The following is a 25,667-nucleotide window of genomic DNA, read 5'->3' on the forward strand; positions in this document are numbered from 1 at the left end:
GGGTCAGATTGCTGGACACACTGGGGTCAATATGCTGGAGACACTGCGGGCAGGATGCTGGACACACTGGGAGCAGAGATGCTGGACACTGGGGGAAGAGATGCTGGACTCACTGGGGGCAGGATGCTGGACACACTGGGGACAGGATGCTGGACATTTGGGGCAGAGATGCTGGACACACTGGGGGCAGGATGCTGTACACACTGGGGGCAGAATACTGGACACACTGGGAGCAGAGATGCTGGATTCATTGGGGGCAGAGATGCTGGACTCACTGGGGGCAGGATGCTGGACACACTGGAGGCAGAGATGCTGGACACTGGGGGCAGAGATGCTGGACACACTAGGGGCAGGACTGGAGACATGGGCAGAATGTAGATACGGGGCATGATTGGAGACACGGGGCAGAATGAAAGACATTGGGCAGGATTGGAGACAGATCGTGCAGGATCATGGGGGCAGGATGGAAACGTTGGAGACTGATGGGGCAGGATGGAGAGATCATATGGGGCAGAATGGATACTCATGAGGGCAGGATGGGAGAACATATGGCTGACGCCAGGAATGAGATACACGGGGCCAGGATGGGGGATATTATTATTACCATAGGGGCTAATTAAGGGATATTATTACTGCAGTGATGTATTTATTTTATTTTTTGAGGACACTGTTTTAAATGGGGGGGGCAGTCCTGTTACTGTGTAGAGTGACACTATGTTGCCTCTTTTTCTTCATGTGGTGTAATGTAGAAGTTGGGAAAAATTAAGTAATGTGTTCTGCAAGCAGAGCTCGAGATAACTGTTATTTCCTGTAGAGAGGAGTCCTGGCTGGATGAAGTGATGGTGGTCTGTGCGGGATGAAAGATGAAGGACTTCACCTAGAGACGTCACTGGTGAGTCAGTGTGTTACCTATACACTGACACTATACACTGTATAATATATACAGAGCTCCTGTGTGTAATGTCACTGGTGATCACTGTATTACCTCTACACAGACACTGCATACTAAGTACAGATCTCCTGTGAATACTGGCACTTATGGTGATAGTATTTTTTTTTTTCTTCCTAACTGAAGGGTAAATTGACTAGATCAATGGATGTTTCACACAGCAACTATTTTTCTGGAATAATCTGGTTCAGGTATAGCATGACCCCGTCACATGACCGGGGGGCCCACAGTGTCTGAACAGCCCGGGGCCCTGGCTACCCTTAATCTACCCCTGCTTTCAGACAGTCCTTTAGAAGTAGAAACCTCTTCCGGAAGATGCTCCCAAGGGAGCAGAGTAGATGGGATGTAGGTAAGAAGAAAGACCAGGGTTTTCTCTTTGGAAGCTCCTCCCGTGATAGGAAGCCCTCGAAGTGACGGTCTTTCCCAGGTGGGGGCAGACTATCCCGTTTCCTTCCGGCCTGGGAAAAAAATTCAAACAGTCCCTGGATACTAAGTCTTGTCAGGACAGGTCTTCGGATAGACTTTCATTCACTCCCTCCCCAGAACTTTGTTGTGACTCCCATACTATTATCTCCGGAGGAACAAGCGGCCTCTGCCGCACAGAGCCCATCCATGACTTTAAGGAATGCCATGTCCCTGCTAGGTTCCCTTACCGCTTGATTGCCAGCAGTTCAGTGGGCCCAGATACACACCACGGACTTCTAGGGGGAGATTTTAAAGAACTAAGCCTCATTAAAAGGTCACTGAGAGGGACACATGACTGTGTCTTTAGCTACTATTCATTCCCTAAGTTGGGGAGATATGAGCAGTCTGACCATAGGGGTCCCTTGGGTAGCAAAAGTGTCCCGAGTAGTTACCACGGACGCAAGCCCCACTGGTTGGGGGGCTCACCTGGGCGACAAGGTTTTTCAAGGGATTTGGAAAGGCCAGGAGCTCGAGGTATCCTCAAACCAAAAGGAGCTATTGGCAATGAGTTATGTCCTGTTACAATTCCTAGATACCCTGCAGGGTCATCATTGTCTGAAAATGTTCGAACATCAGGTGGCAGTGGCCTATCTAAACTATCAGGGGGAACCAGGTCATGGGGCCTAATGAACGTAACATCCCAGATTTTCAGGTTGGCAGAAAGCAATCTCCTATCCCTGTCGGCACTACACATTCGGGGGGTAGAAAATCACAGGGCAGGCTTCTTGAGCCACACTTCATTAAGACAGGGCGAGTGGGCTCTGAACGAGTCTGTGTTCAAACAGATTGTGGAAATGTGGGGCCTCCCGATTATAGATCTTTTTGCCAATATCAACAACAGAAAGGTAAAGTCTTTTTGTTCCCTAGATCCCAGGGGAGACCCTCAGGCTCTAGACGCCTTTATGATCCCATGGAATCAGAGCCTGGCCTATGCCTTTATCCCGGTCATTCTCATTCCAGCAGCCCTAAGGAAGATCATGGAGGACAGGTCGAGCATAATACTGATAGCCCCCTTTTGGCCAAGAAGAACTTGGTTCTCCTGGCTAAGGATGTCGTCTATCACTGATCATTGGGTTCTACTGGAATTACTGGTCCTTCTTTCTCATGGATCGGTGTTTCACCCTGAGGAAGCGAATCTACATTTGACAGCATGGAATTTGAAAGGGCGCTGTTGAAGGATAGAGGATCTGGAGGAAATTCCTATGCACCTTAGGGGTGAGAATCCAGGATGGGGTTCCAATTATGGCAATCCTGGAATTTCTGCAGAAAGGGTTAGAATGAGGCCTGGTGACCAGCACCTTAAAAGTCCAGGTGGCAGCTCTAGGGGCCCTATATAATCAAGACATAGCAGGCAATCCATGGGTAGCGCAATTTATTAGAGCCTCTGCAAGATCTAGGCCCGTTAGCCAGAAATTAGCGCCATGGGATCTAAATCTAGTCCTATCTGCCCTAACAGGTCCTCCATTTAAACATCTGGATTCGGTCCCTCTCAAGGTCCTGTTAGTTAAAATGGTCCTCCTTGTGGCTTTAACATCAGCCCAGAGGGTAAGCGACATACAGGCCTTATCTGCAGGGCTCCCGTTCACTATAATCCTAGAGGATAGGGTTACTTTAAGATCTGACCCTGCTTACTTACCCAAGGTAGCATCTCAATTCCACAGATCCCAAGATGTAGTCCTTCCTTTCTTTTGTTCTAAGCCCAAGAATATATAGGAAAAATTCCACACCTTAAATGTTAGAAGATGTTTGGTTTAGTACCTAGTGTCCACCCAGTGGTGTAGGAAGGAAGGAGGTATGTTTTCAGGGGCCTAGGAAGGGACTCAAGGCCTCCAAAAGTTCCTTGGCGAGATGGATAAAAGATGCAATTGCTTTGACCTACTCATCTAGTGAGAATATCGCCCCGGAGCGTCTGAGAGCTCATTCTACAAGAGCAGTGGCAACCTCCTGGGCAGAAAGGTCGGAGGTATCAATAGAGCAGATCTGTAAGGCTGCCACTGGGTCATCACCTTCTACCTTTTTCAAGCACTATATGCTAGACCTAGCCTCTTCTTCTGACTTAACCGTCGGGAGAAGGGTTCTTCAGGCTGTGGTCCCTCCCTAAGTTACAACTCTCTGTAATTCTCTCCGTGGTGCTGTCATGGGGGAAGGAGAAAGACAGTTACTTACCGGTAACAGAATTTCACAGAGCCCATGACCGCACCCGTTTATTCCCTCCCATCACGTGGGTGAGCACGTTTTCACTGTTTGTAGTGTGATTCATGTATAGACACGGTGTGTTTTTCTGATAAGCAGTATGATAAAGATATACACAATGGGGAAAAAAAGTAGTTAGCCACCAAATGTGCAAGTTCTCCCACTCAAAAAGATGAGAGAGGCCTGTAATTGACATCATAGGTAGACCACAACTATAAGAGGCAAAATTGAGAAAACATCCAGAAAATCACCTTGTCTGATTTGGCAAGATTTAATTTTCAAATTATGATCATCTAAAACCATTCAAGATTTTTGGCTCTCACAGACCTGTAACTTCTTCTTTAAGAGGCTTCTCTGTCCTCCACTCATTACCTGTAGTAATGGCACCTGTTTGAACTTGTTATCAGCTTAAAAGACACCTGTCCACAACCTCAAACAGTCACACTCCAAACTCCACTATGGTGAAGACTAGGGTTGAGCGAAACGGGTCGTTCATTTTCAAAAGTCGCCGACTTTTGGCAAAGTCGGCGTCTCATGAAACCGAGCCGATCCCAGCGTTGCATCGGCCATGCGGTACGCGACTTTCGCACCAAAGTCGCGTTTCAATGGCGCGAAAAGCGCCATTTCTCAGCCAATGAAGGTGAACGCAGAGTGTGGGCAGCGTGATGACATAGGTCCTGGTCCCCACCATCTTAGAGAAGGGCATTGCAGTGATTGGCTTGCTGTCTGCGGCGTCACAGGGGCTATAAAGGGGCGTTCCCGCCGACCGCCATCTCACTGCTGCTGCTCTGAGCTTAGGGAGAGGTTGCTGCCGCTTCATTAGAAGCAGGGAGAGCGTTAGGCAGGGTCCATTAACCACCAAACCGCTTGTGCTGTAGCGATTTCCACTGTCCAACACCACCTTCGGTGTGCAGGGACAGTGGAAGCTACATTTTTTTTTTTTCTCTCAGCGCTGTAGCTCATTGGGCTGCCCTAGAAGGCTCCCTGATAGCTGTATTGCTGTGTGTACGCCACTGTGCAAACCAACTGCGTTTTTCAAAGCACATATCCTCTTGTTCCTTCCTTTCTGCACAGCTATCTTTTTTGTTTGTCCACACTTTTTATTTAATTTGTGCATCAGTCCACTCCTTATTGCTGCCTGCCATACCTGGCTGAGATTACTGCAGGGAGATAGTAATTGTAGGACAGTTTCTTTTTTTTTTTTTTCTTTTTTTTTGTGGGAGATTAAGATTGGCATTTCTGCTAGAGTGCCATCCTTGTGTGTGCCATCTCTCACTCAGTGGGCCATAGAAAGCCTATTAATTTTTTTGCTTGATTTGGGTTCTAAAATCTACCTGAAAAAAAATCACTACATCAATCAGTGGGAGATTAATATTGCCCTTTCTGCTTGTGTGCCACTCCTGACTCCTGTGTGTGCCATCTCTCACTCAGTGGGCCATAGAAAGCCTATTTATTTTTTATTTTGTTTCTAAAGTCTCCCTGAAAAATAAAAAAAAAAATAAAACAGTGGGAGATTAATATTGCCCTTTCTGCTTGTGTGCCACTCCTGACTCCTGTGTGTGCCATCTCTCACTCAGTGGGCCATAGAAAGCCTATTTATTTTTTATTATTTGGTTTCTAAAGTCTCCCTGAAAAAGAAAAAAAAAAGAAAACAGTGGGAGATTAATATTGCCCTTTCTGCTTGTGTGCCACTCCTGACTCCTGTGTGTGCCATCTCTCACTCAGTGGGCCATAGAAAGCCTATTTATTTTTTATTATTTTGTTTCTAAAGTCTCCCTGAAAAAGAAAAAAAAAAGAAAACAGTGGGAGATTAATATTGCCCTTTCTGCTTGTGTGCCACTCCTGACTCCTGTGTGTGCCATCTCTCACTCAGTGGGCCATAGAAAGCCTATTTATTTTTTATTATTTGGTTTCTAAAGTCTCCCTGAAAAAGAAAAAAAAAAGAAAACAGTGGGAGATTAATATTGACATTTGTGCTTGAGTGACAGTCCTGCGTGTGTGGCATCTCTGTGATTTGGTGCCACAGAAAACAGAGTGTGTAACATTGTGCCTGATTTTCCTTGTGGTCTCACCAACCTGTTAAGGGATATTGAAATCATACTGAAGTTATAGCTCACCGTGTAAGTTGTTTGACAGCAACAAATAAAGTTACTTTGGTTAAGTTTTTAAAACAATGAGGAAGTCTGGTGCAAGAGGTCGTCGTGGCCGTGGGCGTTCATTGTCAGCTGGTAATGATGGTAGTGGTAGTGGAGCATCAGGTGGTCGTGGGGATAAAAATATTCCACCTAAGTCTGGAGCTGTGGAGCCAGTTTCGTTGTCTGGCTACACAAGGCCTCGAACGCTCTCTTTTCTGGGAGTACGAAAACCGCTTTTAAAGGCGGAGCAGCAACAGCAAGTTTTGGCTTACATTGCAGACTCAGCCTCTAGCTCTTTTGCCTCCTCTTCTGAAACTGGTAAATGTAAAAGCAGCGCGTCGCTTGTGGATGTTCACGGTCAGGGACAAGTCGCTTCCTTGTCCTCTTCAGCAAAAACTACAACAAGAGAGAAGGATGCAGCAGGCGACACAACGGGTTACTCCATGGAGCTCTTTACACATACCGTCCCTGGCTTAGAAAGTGAAACACTTAACAGGCCATGCCCATTACAAGTAGATTCTGACATGGAGTGCACTGATGCACAGCCAGAGTACTATGCTGCTCCTTTGACTCAGACCACCACATTGCCCTCTCAGGGTACTGATCCACAATCAGACCCTGATGAGACTATGTTGCCCCGCCACGAACGCTATACCACCGACCGACACAGTGACACAGATGAAGTTGCACACGAGCTCGAAGAGGAGGTAATAGATGACCCAGTTGTTGACCCCGATTGGCAGCCATTGGGGGAACAGGGTGCAGGCGGCAGTAGTTCAGAAGCGGAGGTGGAGGAGGGGCCGCAGCAGGCATCAACATTGCAACAGGTTCCATCTGTCGGGCCCGTATCTGGCCCAAAACACGTGTCAAAGCCAAAACCTGTTGGAGGACAGAGTGGCCATCCGGTTAAAGCTCAGTCTGCAATCCCTGAAAAGGGATCCGATGCTAGGAAGAGTGCAGTCTGGCATTTTTTTAAACAACATCCAATTGATCAGCGCAAAGTCATCTGTCAAAAATGTTCAACTAGCTTAAGCAGAGGTCAGAATCTGAAAAGTCTCAATACTAGTTGCATGCATAGACACTTAACCACCATGCATTTTCAAGCCTGGACTAACTACCAAATGTCCCTTAAGGTTGTAGCACCCTCGGCCAATGAAGCTAGTCAGCAACATCCCTCACTGTAAGGCCACCATTTTCCGCACCACCGGCAGTATCTGTGCAGGTTTCTTTGCCAGCCAAAAGCAGTCAGGGTCAGGGAATCACCAGTTTTGTAGGAGGAAATATTGCATCTAGGGCACCGGCGGAAACAATACCGTCTCCAACCGTCTCTCAGTCTGCCATGTCCACCGGCACACCCGAAAGTTCCACGATCTCCAGCTCTCCAGTCCAGCTCACACTACATGAGACTCTGGTTAGAAAAAGGAAGTACTTATCCTCGCATCCGCGTACACAGGGTTTTAACTCCCACATAGCTAGACTAATCTCGTTAGAGATGATGCCCTACCGGTTAGTTGAAAGCGAAGCTTTCAAAGCCCTGATGGAGTACGCTGAACCACGATACGAGCTACCCAGTCGACACTTTTTTTCCAGAAAAGCCAGCCCTGCACCAGCATGTTAAACAGCGCATCGTCCATGCACTCAGGCAATCTGTGAGTACAAAGGTGCACCTGACTACAGATGCATGGACCAGTAGGCATGGCCAGGGACGTTATGTGTCCATCACGGCACACTGGGTGAATGTGGTGGATGCAGGGTCCACAGGGGACATCAATTTCGGGACAGTTGTGCCTAGCCCACGGTCTAGGAAACAGTTGGCTGTAGGCGTTCGCACCCCCTCCTCCTCCTCCTCATCCTCCTGCAGAAGCTACAGCTCTTCCACAGACCGCAGTCGGCCAACCACTCCATCGGCAGATGACACTGTTGCACACCAGTGGTCCCATTATGGGCCAGCTACTGGCAAGCGTCAGCAGGCTGTATTGGCTATGAACTGTTTGGGCGACAACAGACACACCGCGGAAGTTCTGTCCGAGTTCTTGCAACAAGAAACGCAGTCATGGCTGGGCACAGTAGATCTTGAGGCAGGCAAGGTAGTGAGTGATAACGGAAGGAATTTCATGGCTGCCATCTCCCTTTCCCAACTGAAACACATTCCTTGCCTGGCTCACACCTTAAACCTGGTGGTGCAGTGCTTATTGAAAACTTATCCTGGGTTCTCCGACCTGCTCCTCAAAGTGCGTGGACTTTGCTCACATATCCGACGTTCGCCTGTACACTCCAGCCGTATGCAGACCTATCAGCGGTCTTTGAACCTTCCCCAGCATCGCCTAATCATAGACGTTGCAACAAGGTGGAACTCAACACTGCACATGCTTCAGAGACTGTGCCAACAGAGGCGGGCTGTTATGTTTTTGTGGGAGGATACACATACACGGGCAGGCAGTAGGATGGCAGACATGGAGTTGTCAGGTGTGCAGTGGTCGAAGATACAAGACATGTGTCAAGTCCTTCAGTGTTTTGAGGAATGCACACGGCTGGTTAGTGCAGACAACGCCATAATAAGCATGAGCATCCCCCTAATGCGTCTGCTGATGCAAAGTTTGACGCACATAAAGGATCAGGCGTCTGCACCAGAGGAAGAGGAAAGCCTTGATGACAGTCAGCCATTGTCTGGTCAGGGCAGTGTACAGGACGAGGTAGCGGGCGAAGAGGAGGTGGAGGACGAGGAGGATGATGGGGATGAGTATATTTTTAATGCGGAAGCTTTCCCGGGGGCACTGGAAATTGGTTGCGTGGCAAGGCCGGGTTCTGGTTTTTTGAGGGACACAAGTGACGTAAATTTGCCTGAAACTGCCCCTCAACCAATCACAACCGGAGATTTGACAACTGGAACTTTGGCCCACATGGCGGATTATGCCTTACGTATCCTAAAAAGGGACACACGCATTACGAAAATGATGAACGATGACGATTACTGGTTGGCCTGCCTCCTCGATCCACGCTATAAAGGCAAATTGCAAAATATTATGCCACATGAGAACTTGGAACTAATATTAGCAACCAAACAATCAATTCTTGTTGACCGTTTGCTTCAGGCATTCCCAGCACACAGCGCACGTGATCGTTCTCACACGAGCTCCAGGGGGCAGCAGACTAGGAGTGTTAGGGGTGCACACATCAGAAGTGGCGTTGGACAGAGGGGTTTTCTGACCAGGTTGTGGAGTGATTTTGCTATGACCGCAGACAGGACAGGTACTGCTGCATCAATTGAAAGTGACAGGCGACATTTGTCCAGTATGGTTACTAACTATTTTTCATCCCTTATCGATGTTATCCCTCAACCGTCATTCCCATTTGATTACTGGGCATCAAAATTAGACACCTGGCCAGAATTGGCAGAATATGCATTGCAGGAGCTTGCTTGCCCGGCAGCAAGTGTCCTATCAGAAAGAGTATTCAGTGCTGCAGGTTCAATATTAACCGAAAAAAGGACTCGTCTGGCTACCCAAAATGTTGACGATCTAACATTCATTAAAATGAACCACAACTGGATTTCGAAATCTTTTGCCCCACCTTGCCCGGCCGACACCTAGCTTTCCTATGAAAAGCTCTTGCCTGTGGACTACTGTGAATTACTTTTCTAATGTCTAATTTTCTGCAGCTGATTGTCCAGCATACGACATGTTTACACCTCCCTAAATGGCCAAACTCCCCACACGGGGCCGTGGTATCGCGACTTGGCGCAAGCACCCGTGAGACTGCTGTTTGTCTGAAGAGGTGGGTGTGCTTGCTTTTGGTCGACGGCATTGCTACTGGGTCCCTCATAGTACAATAAAGTGTCTCTGGCGGTGGTGGTGCGCACCCAACGTCAGACACACTGTTGTAACATGAGGGGCCCTGGGCCTGTACCGCCGGCCACGAGAGTTCACCCACCCCCAGGTCAAACATTGCTCTACCACTTCCACAGTTATCTCTCACACTTCCACCAATGTTTAGTCTATGCGCTGACATCCTTCCATACCTGCCACTGACAATACCATTGTGTTGACATGTATGATGGTACTTAACATAGTCAGGGGCAGTGTCCTCTCTTTACCACAGTAAATACTTTGCGCTAAATTAGTAGGTCTGAAACAACGCAGAGGATCCCACCCCTGAACCTAATGATTGCACCCTTTAGTGTTTTTGTTTTGTTTTAATGCGAGACATTCACATTTAATTGTTGTTTTTGACTACTAACTGGCAGACACTCATTACAATCGGCCTCCGTTGACCAGACCACTGCTGCCCGTGTACCCCTGGAAACAATTATAAAATGCCTACAGCCAGCCCATTTTATTGTGTTAGGCCTTCGAAGTCTGTCTGCGGTCCCTCCTTCCACTAGGCCTCCACTGACCAGACCACTGCTGCCCGTGTACCCCTGGAAACAATTATAAAGTGCCTACAGCCAGCCCATTTTATTGTGTTAGGCCTTCGAAGCCTGTCTGCGGTCCCTCCTTCCACTAGGCCTCCACTGACCAGACCACTGCTGCCCGTGTACCCCTGGAAACAATTATAAAGTGCCTTCAGCCAGCCCATTTTATTGTGTTAGGCCTTCGAAGCCTGTCTGCGGTCCCTCCTTCCACTAGGCCTCCACTGACCAGACCACTGCTGCCCGTGTACCCCTGGAACCTATTTTACAGTGCCTACAGCCAGCCCATTTTATCATGTTAGGCCTTCGAAGCCTGTCTGCGGTCCCTCCTTCCACTAGGCCTCCACTGACCAGACCACTGCTGCCCGTGTACCCCTGGAACCTATTTTACAGTGCCTACAGCCAGCCCATTTTATTATGTTAGGCCTTCGAAGCCTGTCTGCGGTCCCTCCTTCCACTAGGCCTCCACTGACCAGACCACTGCTGCCCGTGTACCCTTGGAACCTATTTTACAGTGCCTACAGCCAGCCCATTTTATCATGTTAGGCCTTCGAAGCCTGTCTGCGGTCCCTCCTTCCACTAGGCCTCCACTGACCAGACCACTGCTGCCCGTGTACCCCTGGAAACAATTATAAAGTGCCTACAGCCAGCCCATTTTATTGTGTTAGGCCTTCGAAGCCTGTCTGCGGTCCCTCCTTCCACTAGGCCTCCACTGACCAGACCACTGCTGCCAGTGTACCCCTGGAACCTATTTTACAGTACCTACAGCCAGCCCATTTTATCATGTTAGGCCTTCGAAGCCTGTCTGCGGTCCCTCCTTCCACTAGGCCTCCACTGACCAGACCACTGCTGCCCGTGTACCCTTGGAACCTATTTTACAGTGCCTACAGCCAGCCCATTTTATCATGTTAGGCCTTCGAAGCCTGTCTGCGGTCCCTCCTTCCACTAGGCCTCCACTGACCAGACCACTGCTGCCCGTGTACCCCTGGAACCAATTATAAAGTGCCTACAGCCAGCCCATTTTATAATGTTAGGCCTTCGAAGCCTGTCTGCGGTCCCTCCTTCCACTAGGCCTCCACTGACCAGACCACTGCTGCCCGTGTACCCCTGGAACCTAATTTACAGTGCATAGAGCCTATTTTTTTATTTTTTTTAATATTAATAAAGCCATGATGGACTACGCTGTACCACGCTATGAGCTACCCAGTTGACAATACTTTTGCGAGAAAAGCCATCCCACCCCTCCACCAGCATGTTAAAGACCGCATTGTCCTTGCATTCTGTCAATCTGTGAGTCCAAAGGTACACCTGACAACAGACACATGGACCTGTAGGCATGGCCACGGAAGGTTACGTGTCCTTTGTGGCGCAATGGGTTAATGTATTGGATGCATGGTCCACACAGGGGACAGCCTGCTAAGTCTGTCTGCAGTCCCTAATTCAAGTTGTCCTCAACTGAATACAGCTGAGCTTCTACCTTCTGGCTCTGATTAACTGCTGTTTTTTTAAAAATTGGTGGTTCCGGCCTACTAACGGTGTCTGCCCCTCCCTGGTGTTGCCCTCAACTGAATAAAGCTGAGCTTCTACCTTCTGGCTCTGATTAACTACTGTTTTTTTAAAAATTGGTGGTTCCGGCCTACTAACGGTGTCTGCCCCTGCCTGGTGTTGTCCTCAACTGAATAAAGCTGAGCTTCTACCTTCTGGCTCTGATTAACTGCTGTTTTTTAAAAAATTGGTGGTTCCGGCCTTCTAACGGTGTCTGCCCCTGCCTGGTGTTGTCCTCAACTGAATAAAGCTGAGCTTCTACCTTCTGGCTCTGATTAAGTTGTTTTTTGTTTTTTTTTAAATTGCTGGATGGGGCCTAATACCTCTGTTTGCTGCTCCCTGGTGTTTGTCCTCAACTGAATAAAGCTGAGCTTCTACCTTCTGGCTCTGATTAACTGCTGTTTTTTTAAAAATTGGTGGTTCCGGCCTACTAACGGTGTCTGCCCCTGCCTGGTGTTGTCCTCAACTGAATAAAGCTGAGCTTCTACCTTCTGGCTCTGATTAAGTTTTTTTTTTTTTTTTTTTTTTTATTGCTGGATGGGGCCTAATACCTCTGTTTGCTGCTCCCTGGTGTTTGTCCTCAACTGAATAAAGCTGAGCTTCTACCTTCTGGCTCTGATTAACTGCTGTTTTTTTAAAAATTGGTGGTTCCGGCCTACTAACGGTGTCTGCCCCTGCCTGCTGTTGTCCTCAACTGAATAAAGCTGAGCTTCTACCTTCTGGCTCTGATTAAGTTTTTTTTTTTTTTTTTTTATTGCTGGATGGGGCCTAATACCTCTGTTTGCTGCTCCCTGGTGTTTGTCCTCAACTGAATAAAGCTGAGCTTCTACCTTCTGGCTCTGATTAACTGCTGTTTTTTTAAAAATTGGTGGTTCCGGCCTACTAACGGTGTCTGCCCCTGCCTGGTGTTGTCCTCAACTGAATAAAGCTGAGCTTCTACCTTCTGGCTCTGATTAACTGCTGTTTTTTAAAAAATTGGTGGTTCCGGCCTACTAACGGTGTCTGCCCCTGCCTGGTGTTATCCTCAACTGAATAAAGCTGAGCTTCTGGCTTTCGGCCTATACTATCAGATATTAAACTGCATTTGGCCTACTAGTGTGGTTGGGCCCTTGAAACAGTGTCTGCTGCTCTTGGGTTTGCTACTCCACTGAACAAAGCAATGCCGCCTGTTTAGTCCTGTTACCAATTTTGAACTGCATTTAGCCTACTTTATTCTTTGGCCCTATATCTGTTTCCTCTTCATCCTGCCCATTGCCCAGCCACTGCTAGATGAGTCTGCTGGTACATTGACCTAGACCACTACATTCCCCTTGCACTCTACACAGCCAGAATCTGACCCTGCTGAAAGTAAGGTTCCCCTTCCCGCATGTTATACCACCTTACACAGGGCAAAGAGGAAGGTGCAGATGAAAGTGCAGGTTCCTTCATCAGGTGGGGGGGGGGGGCATACTCGTTGGCGACGTCACTGGCACAGGGCCCCTCAGAGTACGCAAAAGTGTCGCTGCTGGTGGGAGGCGCCCCCGCCATGCAAACACACCGCCGTACTTTGAGGGGCCCTGTGCCAATGCCAATGCGAACGAGTGGGCCCCCCCTGCTTGCTCAGGATCACAGCACTTGCAACGTTGAAATACTTACCTCTCCCTGCTCCACCGCCGTGACGTAGTCCGCGTTTCCTGGGCCCACGAAAAACTTGAGCCAGCCCTACTCCCCCCACAACTTTTGCCAAATGACCCCCAATTTCCAATGCCCAACTATTATTATAAAGTTAATTAAGATTGACAAGCTTCAGAAACAAGAATGGATGTTTTTGGCATTAAAATGGGCACTGTAGGTGTTTTCCTGGCCTCCACTCACTGCCGACTATGCTTCCCCATTGACTTGCATTGGGTTTCGTGTTTCGGTCGATCCCCGACTTTCAGCGATAATCGGCCGACTGCACTCGACTCGACTCTGGACAAAGTCGGGTTTCACAAAACCCGACTCGATCTTAAAAAAATGAAAGTAGCTCAACCCTAGTGAAGACCAAAGAGCTGTCGAAGGACACCAGAAACAAAATTGTAGCCCTACACCAGACTGGGAAGACTGAATCTGCAATAGGCAAGCAGCTTGGTGTGATGAAATCAACTGTGAGAGCAATAATAAGAAAATGGAAGACCTATAAGACCACTGGTAATCTCACTTGAACTGGGGCTCCATGCAAGATCTCACCCCGTGGGGTCAAAATGATCACAAGAACGGAGAGCAAAAATCCCAGAAACACACGGGATCAATTAGTGAATGACCTGCATAGAACAGACCACTGTAACAAAGGCTACCATCAGTAACACACTATGCCGCCAGAGACTCAGATCCTCCAGTGCCAGATGTGTCCCCCTGCTTAAGCCAGTACATGTCCAGGCCCGTCTGAAGTTTGCTAGAGAGCATTTGGATTATCCAGAAGAGTATTGGGAGAATGTCCTATGGTCTGATGAAACCAAAGTAGAACTGTTTGGTAGAAACAAAAATCATCGTGTTTGGAGGAGACAGAATGCTGAGTTGCATCCAAAGAACACCATACCTACTGTGAAGCATGACGGTGGCAACATCATGCTTTGAGGCTGTTTCTCTGCAAAGGGACCAGGATGACTGATCCGTGTACATGAAAGAATGAATGAGGCCATGTATCGTGAGATTTTAAGTGCAAACCTCCATCAGCAAGGGCATTGAAGAGAAAACGTGGATGGGTCTTTCAGCATGATGATGATCCCAAGCACATTGCCAGGGCAATGAAGGAGTGGCTTCGTAAGAAGCATATGAAGGTCCTGGAGTAGCCTAGCCAGTCTCCAGATCTCAACCCCATAGAAAACCTTTGGAGGGAGTTTGACAGGCCCAAAACGTCACTGCTCTACAGGAGATCTGCATGGAGGAATGGGCCAGCATACCACCACCAACAGTGTGTGCCAACCTTGTGAAGACTTACAAAAAACGTTTTACCTCTGCCATTGCCAACAAAGGATATATAACAAAATATTGAAAAGAACTTTTGTTAATGACCAAATACTTATTTTCCACCATAATTTGAAAAATAAATCTTGACAAATCAGACAAGGTGATTTTCTGGATTTGTTTTCTCAATTTTGCCTCTCATAGTTGTGGCCTACCTCTCATCTTTTTAAGTGGAAGAACTTGCACAATTGGTGGCTGACTAGATACTTTTTTCCTTACTGTATATATTGTAATCACTTATTATGTATAGCACAGTTCCTTAGTATATAATATTCTCACTTACATATAGCACAGTCTCTCAATATATAGTGTACTCATTATGTATAGCACAATCCCTCAGCATATAGTGTACTCACTTATGTATAACACAGGCCCTTAGTATATAGTATACTCACTATGTATAGTACAGTCCTTAGTTACATAGTTTCCTCTTTTATTATGTATATCACCGTCCCTTATTACGTACCATCCTCTCTAGTTATATATGGTGCCGTCCCTTATTATATAGCTTCCTCTGCTGGTTTACAGTGCTGATTCTTACATAGTTTATTTTTGTTAGTTATTAACAGCGCCCTTTTTCATTACATAGTCCCCTCTCTTGTTAGATATAAAATGACTGCTGATGGAGCAGCCAGTGACCAGACTACCAGTCCATCAGCTCCTCCATTAGAGAAGAAGCTTTCCCATGCTCCATCAGCTATCATTGCATTATGAATCTAACAAGACAGGACAGTATGTAATAAAGACAGGGTTCTATATAATCTGATAGGGGACGGTGCTGTACATAACAGAAGAGGTCACTGTGTAATAAGGGATGGCAATATGCATAGTAAAGGAGACTATGTAAGATATATACATGTGTGTGGCTTTATGTATGTAATATATATATGTAGCTTTGTAGCCATAAAAGGAGGGGGCTTTACACATTTCTTGCACAGGGGCCCCAAGCTGTCAGTGTCCGCCCCGTCTGAGATCTTCGATCATGGATCTCGGCTGCTTGTGTCGTCGACATTGGAGATCGGCAGTAGATTGCTGAGCTCAGTAGAGCCGCTCAGTCATGACGTCATTTAGGCTACTTTCACACTAGCGTCGTGCGCTGCACGTCGCTATGCGACATGGCGGCACACCGACGCTAGCTGTGGAAGCTCTGCACAACGGGGGCAGCGGATGCTGTTTTTCAACGCATCCGCTGCGCCATTGTGAGGTGCGGGGAGTCGGGGGCGGAGTTCCGGCCGCGCATGCGCGGTCGGAAAAGACGGGAACGACGCACCAAAAAACGTTACAAGCAATGGTTTTTGGTGGCGACGGTCCGACGCAACCGTCGCACGATGGTTGCGACGTGTGGCAATGCGTCGCACTGCGTCGTTAATAAAAGTCTATGGAGAAAAAAACGCATCCTGCAAGCACTTTTGCATGATGCGTTTTTTCTCCAAAACGACGCATAGCGATGTGCAGTGCACGACGCTAGTGTGAAAGTAGCCTTCCTAAATGCTGGCTACAGGAGTAACTTCCTGCTGTAGTCACAGGGGCCCCATTCCTAATCCCAGACTCTCCCCTGTAGTCACAGCAGACGCTCCCGTGTATCCTCCCCCGTGGTCAGCGCAGCACCCATTCTGCTGTCACCCCTGTCAGTAGAATTTCCCCCATTAGATACATGGTCGCAGCAAAATGATTGTAGGCTGGTGAAACATTGTTCAGGACCTGGCCACTAGAGGGCGAGCCGTGCTCCTGCAGTGCCGGGACAGGCCGGAAGTGGCGCTCCTTCCCTGCGCCGTATCCTCCTAGCAACTGGTCCGTCACTTCCTCTACGCCATAGCTTTCCCTCAGTGTAAAATGGCGGCGCCCAGCAACACCCAGGTGGCGAGTGTTGGCCGGCTGCTGCTGGACCCGGGTGTAGCTTTACCAGCCCGATTCCGCGCTCTGTTCACTCTTCGTAACCTGGGCGTACGGGAAGCTGTGGAATGGATCGGCCGCGGCTTTGGAGATAAATCGGCGCTTCTAAAGCACGAACTGGCTTACTGCTTGGGGCAGATGAGAGAGCGGAGCGCGGTGCCCGTACTGTGCTCGGTGCTGCGGGACCGGAGTCAGGAGCCCATGGTGCGCCACGAAGCAGGTAGTCACGGGCGACATTACCGCCCAAAGCAAGCACGTGACCCTCATTACAGCGCTGTGTAGTCGGCCCGGAGGGAACTCATGGGTGTTATATAATGAGGCTTGTAACCACTAGAGGGCGACAAGTATTCATTGTGTGTTTGTGGGTAGCCTGGAGAGACAGGAGTGTGGCGGTGCCTGAGGCCGGCAGGGTTGTGTGGCGGTGCCTGAGGGCGGCGGGGCTGCGTGGCGGTGCCTGGGGGCGGCGGGGCTGCGTGGCGGTGCCTGGGGCGGCGGGGCTGCGTGGCGGTGCCTGGGGGCTGCGTGGCGGTGCCTGGGGGCGGCGGGGCTGCGTGGCGGTGCCTGAGGGCGGCGGGGCTGCGTGGCGGTGCCTGGGGGCGGCGGGGCTGCGTGGCGGTGCCTGGGGGCGGCAGGGCTGCGTGGCGGTGCCTGGGGGCGGCGGGGCTGCGTGGCGGTGCCTGAGGGCAGTGTGTCAGTGTAATAAAACTCATTATAGTGAAGCTAGGCTATCTGTCACGTGACGACATGGTGAGGTGTGATGAGTTCCATATATCCCAGATCTTACCAAATTTCCCCAAACAACCCCTATTTTTGTATAACGTGCGCTCATAAGGTATAATTGAGTTCACCAAATCAATCCAGGCCCTGAGAGATGGGTGACTGTTTCCCATCCAACGCAATGCTATTATTTTCCTTGCCAGGAAGGGCGTTTCTCTCAAAAAAACTTGAACATGGTGTCCCCATGTCTCTTCTTCCAGTACCCCGAACAAGCATGCTAGTGGATTCAAAGGAATGGAAATATGTACGAGGGAGGTTAGTAACGAGGTTACCTCGTTCCAAAAGGATTGAATAACTGGACATCCCCATACCATGGATAAAAAGATTTGTCAGCCTCTCTGAAATAAATCCTAGAAGATCAAATAGAATCCCTTCTTGGGATTTGATTATTGTGTTTAAGGGTCTCACTTATGCTTCCCTATGAACCAATGTCTGCGATACATATAAACTGTCAAGAAAAGCGGCATTTCTAGTCGCCATAACAGCCAGAAGAGTGAGATCCAAGCGCTCTCTATCGGGGAATCTTATCTAAAGATCCTAGAAGATAGGATAGTTCTCCAGCTGGATCCACCATTTTTGCCTAAAGTTACAACAGACTTTTTCATATGTCTCAGCAGACAGTCCTCCCTTCCTTTTGTCTAAATCTGACAGAGAATTATTCCATGCTTTGGATGTCAAAAGGATCATGCTCTTTTACTTGCAACAAACTGAAGCCTGGATGAAAAATCTAAATCTTTATGCAGTATGGTGGTCCCAATAAAGGGAAGAAGATCTACAAAAAAAAAATATGTTGGCAAACTAGATCAATCAGACTATCTTCGAAAGATGCAAAAGTTAAGATCTATCCCCTTCGGAATCATTAATAGCTCATTCTGCCAGATCTACAGGTGCATCTCACAAAATTAGAATATAATCAAAAAGTAAATTTATTTCAGTTCTTCAATACAAAAAGTGAAACTCATATATTATATAGTCATTACAAAGAGAATGATCTACTTCAAGTGTTTATTTCTGTTAATGTTGATGATTATGGCTTACAGACAATGAAAACCCAAAAGTCATTATCTTAGTAAATTAGAATACTTTATAACACCAGCTTGAAAAAATGATTCTAACATCCAAAATGTTCGCCTACTGAAACGTATGTTCAGTCGATCCACTTAATACTTGGTTGGGGCTCCTTTTGCATCAATTACTGCATCAATGTGGTGTGGCATGGAGGCGATCAGTCTGTGGCACTGCTGTCATGTTATGGAAGCCCAGGTTGCTTTGATAACAGCCTTCAGCTCATCTGCATTGTGGGGTCTGGTGTCTCTCCTCTTCCTGTTGACAATACCCCATAGATTCTCTATGGGGTTAAGGTCAGGCAAGTTTGCTGGTCAATCAAGCCCAGTGATACTGTTGTTTTTAAACCAGTTATTGGTACTTTTGGCAGTGTGGACAGGTGTCAAGTCCTGCCAGAGAATTACATTTCCATCTCCAAAAAGCTTGTCGGCAGAAGGAATCATGAAGTGCTCTTAAATTTCCTGGTAGACTGATCACTGATGGTGAAAACTTCACACTAGACCTCAAGCAGCTTGGATTGTGTGCCTCTCCACTCTTCCTCCAGACTCTGGGACCTTGATTTCCAAATGAAATGCAAAATTTTCATCTGACAACAAAACCTTGGACCACTGAGCAACAGTCCAGTTATTTTTCTCCTTGGCCCAGGTAATACACTTTTGGCGTTGTCTATTGGTCATGAGTAGCTTGACACAAGGAATGTGACACTTGTAGCCCATGTCCTAGATACATCTGTGCGTGGTGGCCCTTGAAGCAATGACTTCAGCAGCAGTCCACTCCAAATTTTTGAATGGCCTTTTCTTCACAATCCTTTCAAGGCTGTGGTTATCCCGGTTGCTTGTGCACCTTTTTCTTCCACACTTTTTGGGTTTTTTTTCTTCCACTCAACTTTCCATTAATATGCTTGGATACAGCACTCCGTGAACAGCCAGCTTCTTTAACAATGATCTTTTGTGGCTTACCCTCCTTGTCGAGTGCGTTAATGACAATCTTCTGGACATCGGTCAAGTCAGCAGTCTTCCCCCCATGATTGTGGAACTACTGGAACAGGGTAAGGGACCTTTTTAAACGTTAGGAAGCCTTTGCAGGTTTTTTGTTAATTTAATTTACTGAGATGTTGTAAGGGATCTCACAGGGAAAGGGGTGCATCGACTTCGCTCACCTCTGTGGAGGGGAGAGAAGGACCCGGGAGGGATCGGCTCTCTGGCGCCACCACTTGCCTCAGGTCAGACAGGGAACTGCACCGGGGCAAACAGTCTCTGGAAAGGCTTCCTTTATAGGTACAAGTTAGTGAGGCGCTCCCAGTGAGGGGGGATATATATCACCAGTCCAGCCTGGGGATATATATCTAAACCTCCCGGCCGTCACTGCCAGAGTTCCTCACTAAAACTGTACGGTATTCTGCCACCAGTTCCTCATTTTAAAATAAGCCCCGTCCGACAGCAGGCTTATATCGGGTCAGGAACCAACCCTGCGGTTGCGTATAATATAACCAACGGGGCGTGCGGACATGGGGATTCCTGGATTGAGATGAGAGCAGCCAAATTTTCCTATCGCCACGACAGCACCCCTACGAGAGAGGGGATCCGCCCACCTTCCGGACAGGAACCTACAGGATTTAAAGGGGCGGTCCCCCTCATCACTCCAGTTTGGGTTCCTGTCCGTACGGCGGGAGCCTGCAGGCAGTCTTACCCGGGCCTCCATGCCTCTGCGCGGTGTCTTTAGGAACGGCAGAATCGGGGGCTCGGAAGCAGCGTCGGGGGTGTTCTGCTGACAGACCCCCCCTCGTCTGGCCAAGTGGATCACGTCCCAGGAGTCGGGCAGTGCCGTCCTGGTCCGCAGTTGAGCGCGGTGCACACCGGCGCTGGTGAACCCGGAAGTAGTTCTTACACTTCCGGGGTAAGCCGGGGGAGGAGCGCTGCAGCGTTGTAAAAGAGCGCCGCCTTTGGGATGATGCGTGCAGCTATGTCCTCAGTCGGGGACGCCGAGCACCCTCATGGAGAGGGAACGGAGCAGCGCAGTAAAGACGGTAACGGCCGCTCAAGAAGAAGCAGCAGCAGCGTGGTACGGGGGCAACGTGCGAGCGCCCCAGCGTCACATTTGAATCCCACTCCTTCAGAATCGGTATTCACAAAGTCAGCCTTATGGTGAGTGTTAAACAAAACTCCTGGTGCTGATATGGTCTGTTATTGTGTGCTTTGTTTTAGGGGAAAAAACAACTAAATCTAAGCACAAGCAATGTGCTCTATGCACGACTCCAATGCCTGACAGTTATACCAAGAGGCTGTGTCAGGCTTGCATATGTCAGACCTTGTATAGAAGAACAGGAGACAAAAAAGCGCATATAGGGCCTTATCCTCAGGACTGCTCTTAAAGAATTATGAGAGAACTGCTCACCTGATGGTGCAAAGTAAAGGCGTGTAATTTGTCAGCTGCTGCAGATCCACAGGTCGGCGCTGCGACCTCTTAGAGACGTTATAATAGATGAATGTGGATAAAATCTGCGCTGCTGTGACAAATAATGAATCCAGATATAGTTGTAAGGTGTTCAGGTGGTTTATTCAACGCGTTTCGAAGCTCATGGCTTCTTCTTCAGGAAGTTTCCACACAAAGATATCTTTGTGTGGAAACTTCCTGAAGAAGAAGCCATGAGCTTCGAAACGCGTTGAATAAACCACCTGAACACCTTACAACTATATCTGGATTCATTATTTGTCACAGCAGCGCAGATTTTATCCACATTCATCTATTAATATGTCAGACCTTAGAAGAGGAAGCTCCCCTTCGGTCATCAGACCTTAGAGCGGTCATCAGGGAGGAAATAAGCTATTCCCTTAAAAGCAGCCGCCAGGGAAGGTCGGGCAGGGACATATCTCCGGGATCTAGTCTGTCCCTGCAAGAAGGTGAATGTTCCCGCTCCTCATCTCCATCCTCCTCAGATGAAGAGGGAAGGCCTTGTTTCTCAGTGGATAACATGGACACGTTAGTTAAAGAAGTCCGAGCTACCATGGGTGTTACAGAGAGCAAGGAACCAAGGTCCGCACAGGACATAATGTTTGCGGGCTTGTGCCAGAGGAGTCGTAAAGCATTCCCGGTTGTGGATACAGTTAAGACCCTTATAAAACGGGAATGGGATAAGCAGGATAAGGGTTTCCTGCCGTCATCAGCCAAGAGGAGGTATCCCTTTGAAGACAATGATCTGGCAGAATGGATGAAAGTCCCGAAAGTGGACGCAGCGGTGGCTTCTACATCTAAAGCCGGTACTTTGCCGCTGGAGGATGTGGGCCTTCTAAAAGATCTGTCGGATAGGAAGGCGGACATGTTTTTGAAAAAAGTATGGGAGTCATCTGCGGGGGCGTTCAAACCTGCTATCTCTAGCACATGTACGGCTAGATCCGTTATGGTGTGGATATCCCAGCTGGAGGAACAGCTGAAATCCAAGGTGCCAAGAGACAAGATGCTGAACTCCCTTTCGCAAATACGGGATGGTGTGGCGTATTTAGCGGATGCATCAGTGGATTCCTTAAAATTAGCAGCGAGATCGGCGGGTCTCTCAAATGCTGCTCACCGAGCCCTATGGCTTAAGACCTGGAAAGGGGATGCCCAGGCGAGAGCTAAACTGTGTACAATACCGTGTAGGGGTGAGTACCTGTTTGGCCCGGTATTGGATGACATCCTAGCTAAGGCTGAGGATAGGAAGAAAGGTTTTCCTAAAACTTTCAATCCTACCTTTAGGAATACCTTCAGAAGACGCTTCCAATACCGAAGACCTTACCACAACCGAGACTGGGAACCAACGGACCCAAAAAAGAAAGGTTCGGACTTTAATACCTCATCATCTTCCTCAAGAAGAAGAAGAAATTATCGCTAATAAAAATCTTCCAGTAGGGGGCAGGTTAAAATATTTCTATGCTCAGTGGGCTAAAATATCTGCAAGCAATTGGGTTTTAGGTATAATTAATTCAGGGTTAAAATTAGAGTTCCGGGAAAAACCTTCTGATTTTTATATCTTGACTGCCCCCGATTCCTTACACCAACAAGAGGCCCTTGAGAAAGAGGTCCAGACGTTAATACAGAAGAAAGTTATAGTGGAGGTTCCTAAACATCAGCAGGGGAAAGGGTTCTATTCCCCTTTATTTTTAATCTCCAAACCAGATGGATCCTTTCGAACCATCATAAATTTACGGAGATTGAACAAACATCTACAATATCATGCCTTTAAAATGGAATCTATTAAAACGGCAACTAAACTTCTTTTTCCCAGATGTTATATGACAGTCCTGGATTTAAAAGATGCGTATTACCATCTGCCCATTCACCAGGATCATCAACAATTCCTCAGAATGGCGGTGCGCTTAAACGACCAGGTCAGACACTTTCAGTTTACTGCAATGCCGTTTGGTCTATCTATGGCACCGAGGGTGTTTACTAGGGTCATGGTGGAAGTAATGGCCTATGTCCGAGAACATGATACGTTAATTGTACCCTACTTGGATGACTTCCTGGTAGTGGGAAATTAGTTTTTCCAGTGTGGTGGTCGCCTAAATCATGTAATATCTTCCTTACAGGACTTGGGTTGGATAGTCAATATGGAAAAATCAAGATTGGAACCATCAATGACTCAGATTTTCCTAGGCATTCTGCTAAATTCGGAAGAGCAACTATGTTTCCTTCCGGAAGAGAAAAAGCAGAGGATTTTGCACAAAGTCAGTACAGTAACAAAAAAAACAGATCTGACTTTGAGAGACGCTATGTCCCTTCTGGGGTCCCTAACGTCTTGCATACCAGCCGTTCAGTGGGCTCAATTCCACACTCGGGTGTTGCAGGCCCAGGTCTTGAATGCAGAGAGCAGTCTTCAAGGGCAATTAAGCGGAAGACTCAGGCTGTCCGCCGCCACTCTACACAGTCTGAGATGGTGGTTAAACAAGCGACATTTAGGGAAAGGAGTACGCTGGAGTATAGTTCCAGACAACGTGGTTACAACCGATGCCAGTCCAATAGGATGGGGAGCTCATATAGGAGATGTTTGGGCTCAAGGGCAATGGTCTCTCTTAGAGGCCCAGGAGTCCTCCAATTGGAAGGATCTCACGGCAGTAAAAAAGGCCCTTCTCAGGTTACTACCATCTCTGCAGGATTCACATGTAAGAGTCCAATCAGACAACACAACAGTAGTAGCGTATCTCAACCATCAAGGAGGTACAAGGTCAAGATCTCTAATGAACACCACCACAGACATATTCAACATAGCCGAAACCCACTTTCGCTCTCTGTCAGCTGTTCACATTCAGGAAGAGCTCAACACAGAGGCAGATTACCTCAGCCGTCATTCTCTGCATCAGGGAGAATGGGTTCTAAGTCGACGGGTGTTCAAACGGATAGTAGACCTATGGGGATTGCCCGTTATAGACCTATTTGCAACGAGAGAGAACAGACAGACCAACAGATTTGCTTCTCTTCGGGTGGCGGACAAGCCCTGTATAATAGACTCCCTTCAAATACACTGGGATTTCCCTCTGGCTTATGCGTTCCCCCCCCCCAATGTGTCTGATCCCTATAGTACTCAGGAAGATCAGGGAGTAGAGGGCGAGAGTGATCCTGATTGCCCCCTTTTGGCCCAGGAGGGCATGGTTCTCGTTACTCAGGACAATGTCTGTGACCGATCCCTGGGTATTGCCAGTCAGTCCGGAGCTTCTTTCGCAGGGTCCATTCCGTTACCCCAATGTGGAATCCCTGCATCTGACGGCGTGGAATTTGAGAGGGAGTTATTGAGAAGAGGGTTTTCAGAGGCTCTGATAGTTACCCTTTTAAATAGTCGGAAAGAGATTACTACCAAGATCTATGCTAAGACTTGGAAAAAGTTCCTTGCCTTCTACCAAAAACCCTTTTCATGCAAGGTTCCAATTCCGGCTATTCTGGAGTTTTTACAGAAGGGCCGAGAATTGGGCTTGGCAGTAAATACCCTTAGAGTCCAAATTTCAGCTTTAGGGGCGTTATATAACAACGATGTGGCGGGAAATAGATGGGTTTCCCGATTTATTAGGGCCACTGAACGCAGTAACCCAGTGTATATTCCTAGATTACCCCCATGGGATTTAAATTTGGTTTTAGACGCCTTAACAGAACCCCCCTTTGAGCCATTAGATTCTGTCTCCATAAAAAAATTAACTTTAAAAACAGCCTTCCTGGTAGCCCTGACCTCTGCTAGGAGAGTGAGTGATTTACAAGCATTGTCGATAGATCCTCCTTATTTAATGGTCTTTCAAGATAGGGTAGTATTAAAACCGGACCCCGCATACCTACCAAAAGTAGCTTCTAAATTTCATAGAAGTCAAGAAATAGTTTTACCATCTTTCTGTGACAATCCGAATTCAGCGGATGAGCAGAAATATCACATGTTGGATGTTAGAAGAGCTTTATTAGAATACCTACACAAAACAGAACCATGGAGGCAGAGTAGGGCTCTGTTTGTTTCCTTTCAGAATCCAAGGAAGGGGGCGACTGTAACTAAGACGTCTATCGCCAGATGGATAAGAGATGCCATATATCTTGCTTATACGGCTAAAGGCCAGACACCACCAGATGGCATCAGAGCCCACTCTACTCGAGCCATGGCCTCATCCTGGGCAGAAAGAGCGGACGTCTCCATAGACGTAATATGTAAGGCGGCAACGTGGTCATCTCCTTCCACCTTTTATAGACACTACCGTCTTGACCTATCATCAGAGGCCAATTTAGTTTTTGGCCGTTCAGTACTTAGTGCTGTAGTCCCTCCCAGGTGATTGATCTTTGAAAATCTCTCGTAGGGGTGCTGTCGTGGCGATAGGAAAACCGGTGTTTACGTACCGGTTATAGGATTTTACGGAGCCACGACAGCACCCGCACATTCCCCCCCGTAGTTGATCACTGGTTTCTGCACCCTTTGGGAAAAGTGTGCCTTTTAAAAAATCACTCTTTAGAAGGTGATGGTATTTAGTAATGTTTAAGTATATATGTTTATGTACTAACTCAATGGCGGTGTCCCTTATGCTCTGAAACACAAACTGGACTGATGAGGGGGACCGCCCCTTTAAATCCTGTAGGTTCCTGTCCGGAAGGTGGGCGGATCCCCTCTCTCGTAGGGGTGCTGTCGTGGCTCCGTAAAATCCTATTACCTGTACGTAAACACCGGTATTAATTTTATATTTAATTGCTGAGGAGGCGCACTAGAAAATACAAATACATACAAGATCAAATATATAAAGTCAGGAGTGTAGTA

The 25,667-nt window shown here is 47.8% G+C and overlaps 1 protein-coding gene across 1 annotated transcript in view; it reads left to right on the forward strand.

Moving 5' to 3' along the window:
* Nucleotides 1-16,433: 16,433 nt before the first annotated feature.
* Nucleotides 16,434-25,667, forward strand: part of DOHH (deoxyhypusine hydroxylase) — a 31,920-nt gene continuing 22,686 nt past the window's right edge. The window contains exon 1 of the mRNA XM_077273572.1: nt 16,434-16,793. Coding sequence (XP_077129687.1) covers nt 16,514-16,793 — 280 coding nt within the window. The 5' untranslated portion in view covers nt 16,434-16,513. The remainder of the gene's footprint in view (nt 16,794-25,667) is intronic.

Source organism: Ranitomeya variabilis, chromosome 1, assembly GCF_051348905.1.
Source record: "Ranitomeya variabilis isolate aRanVar5 chromosome 1, aRanVar5.hap1, whole genome shotgun sequence".
Lineage (NCBI taxonomy): Eukaryota > Metazoa > Chordata > Amphibia > Anura > Dendrobatidae > Ranitomeya > Ranitomeya variabilis.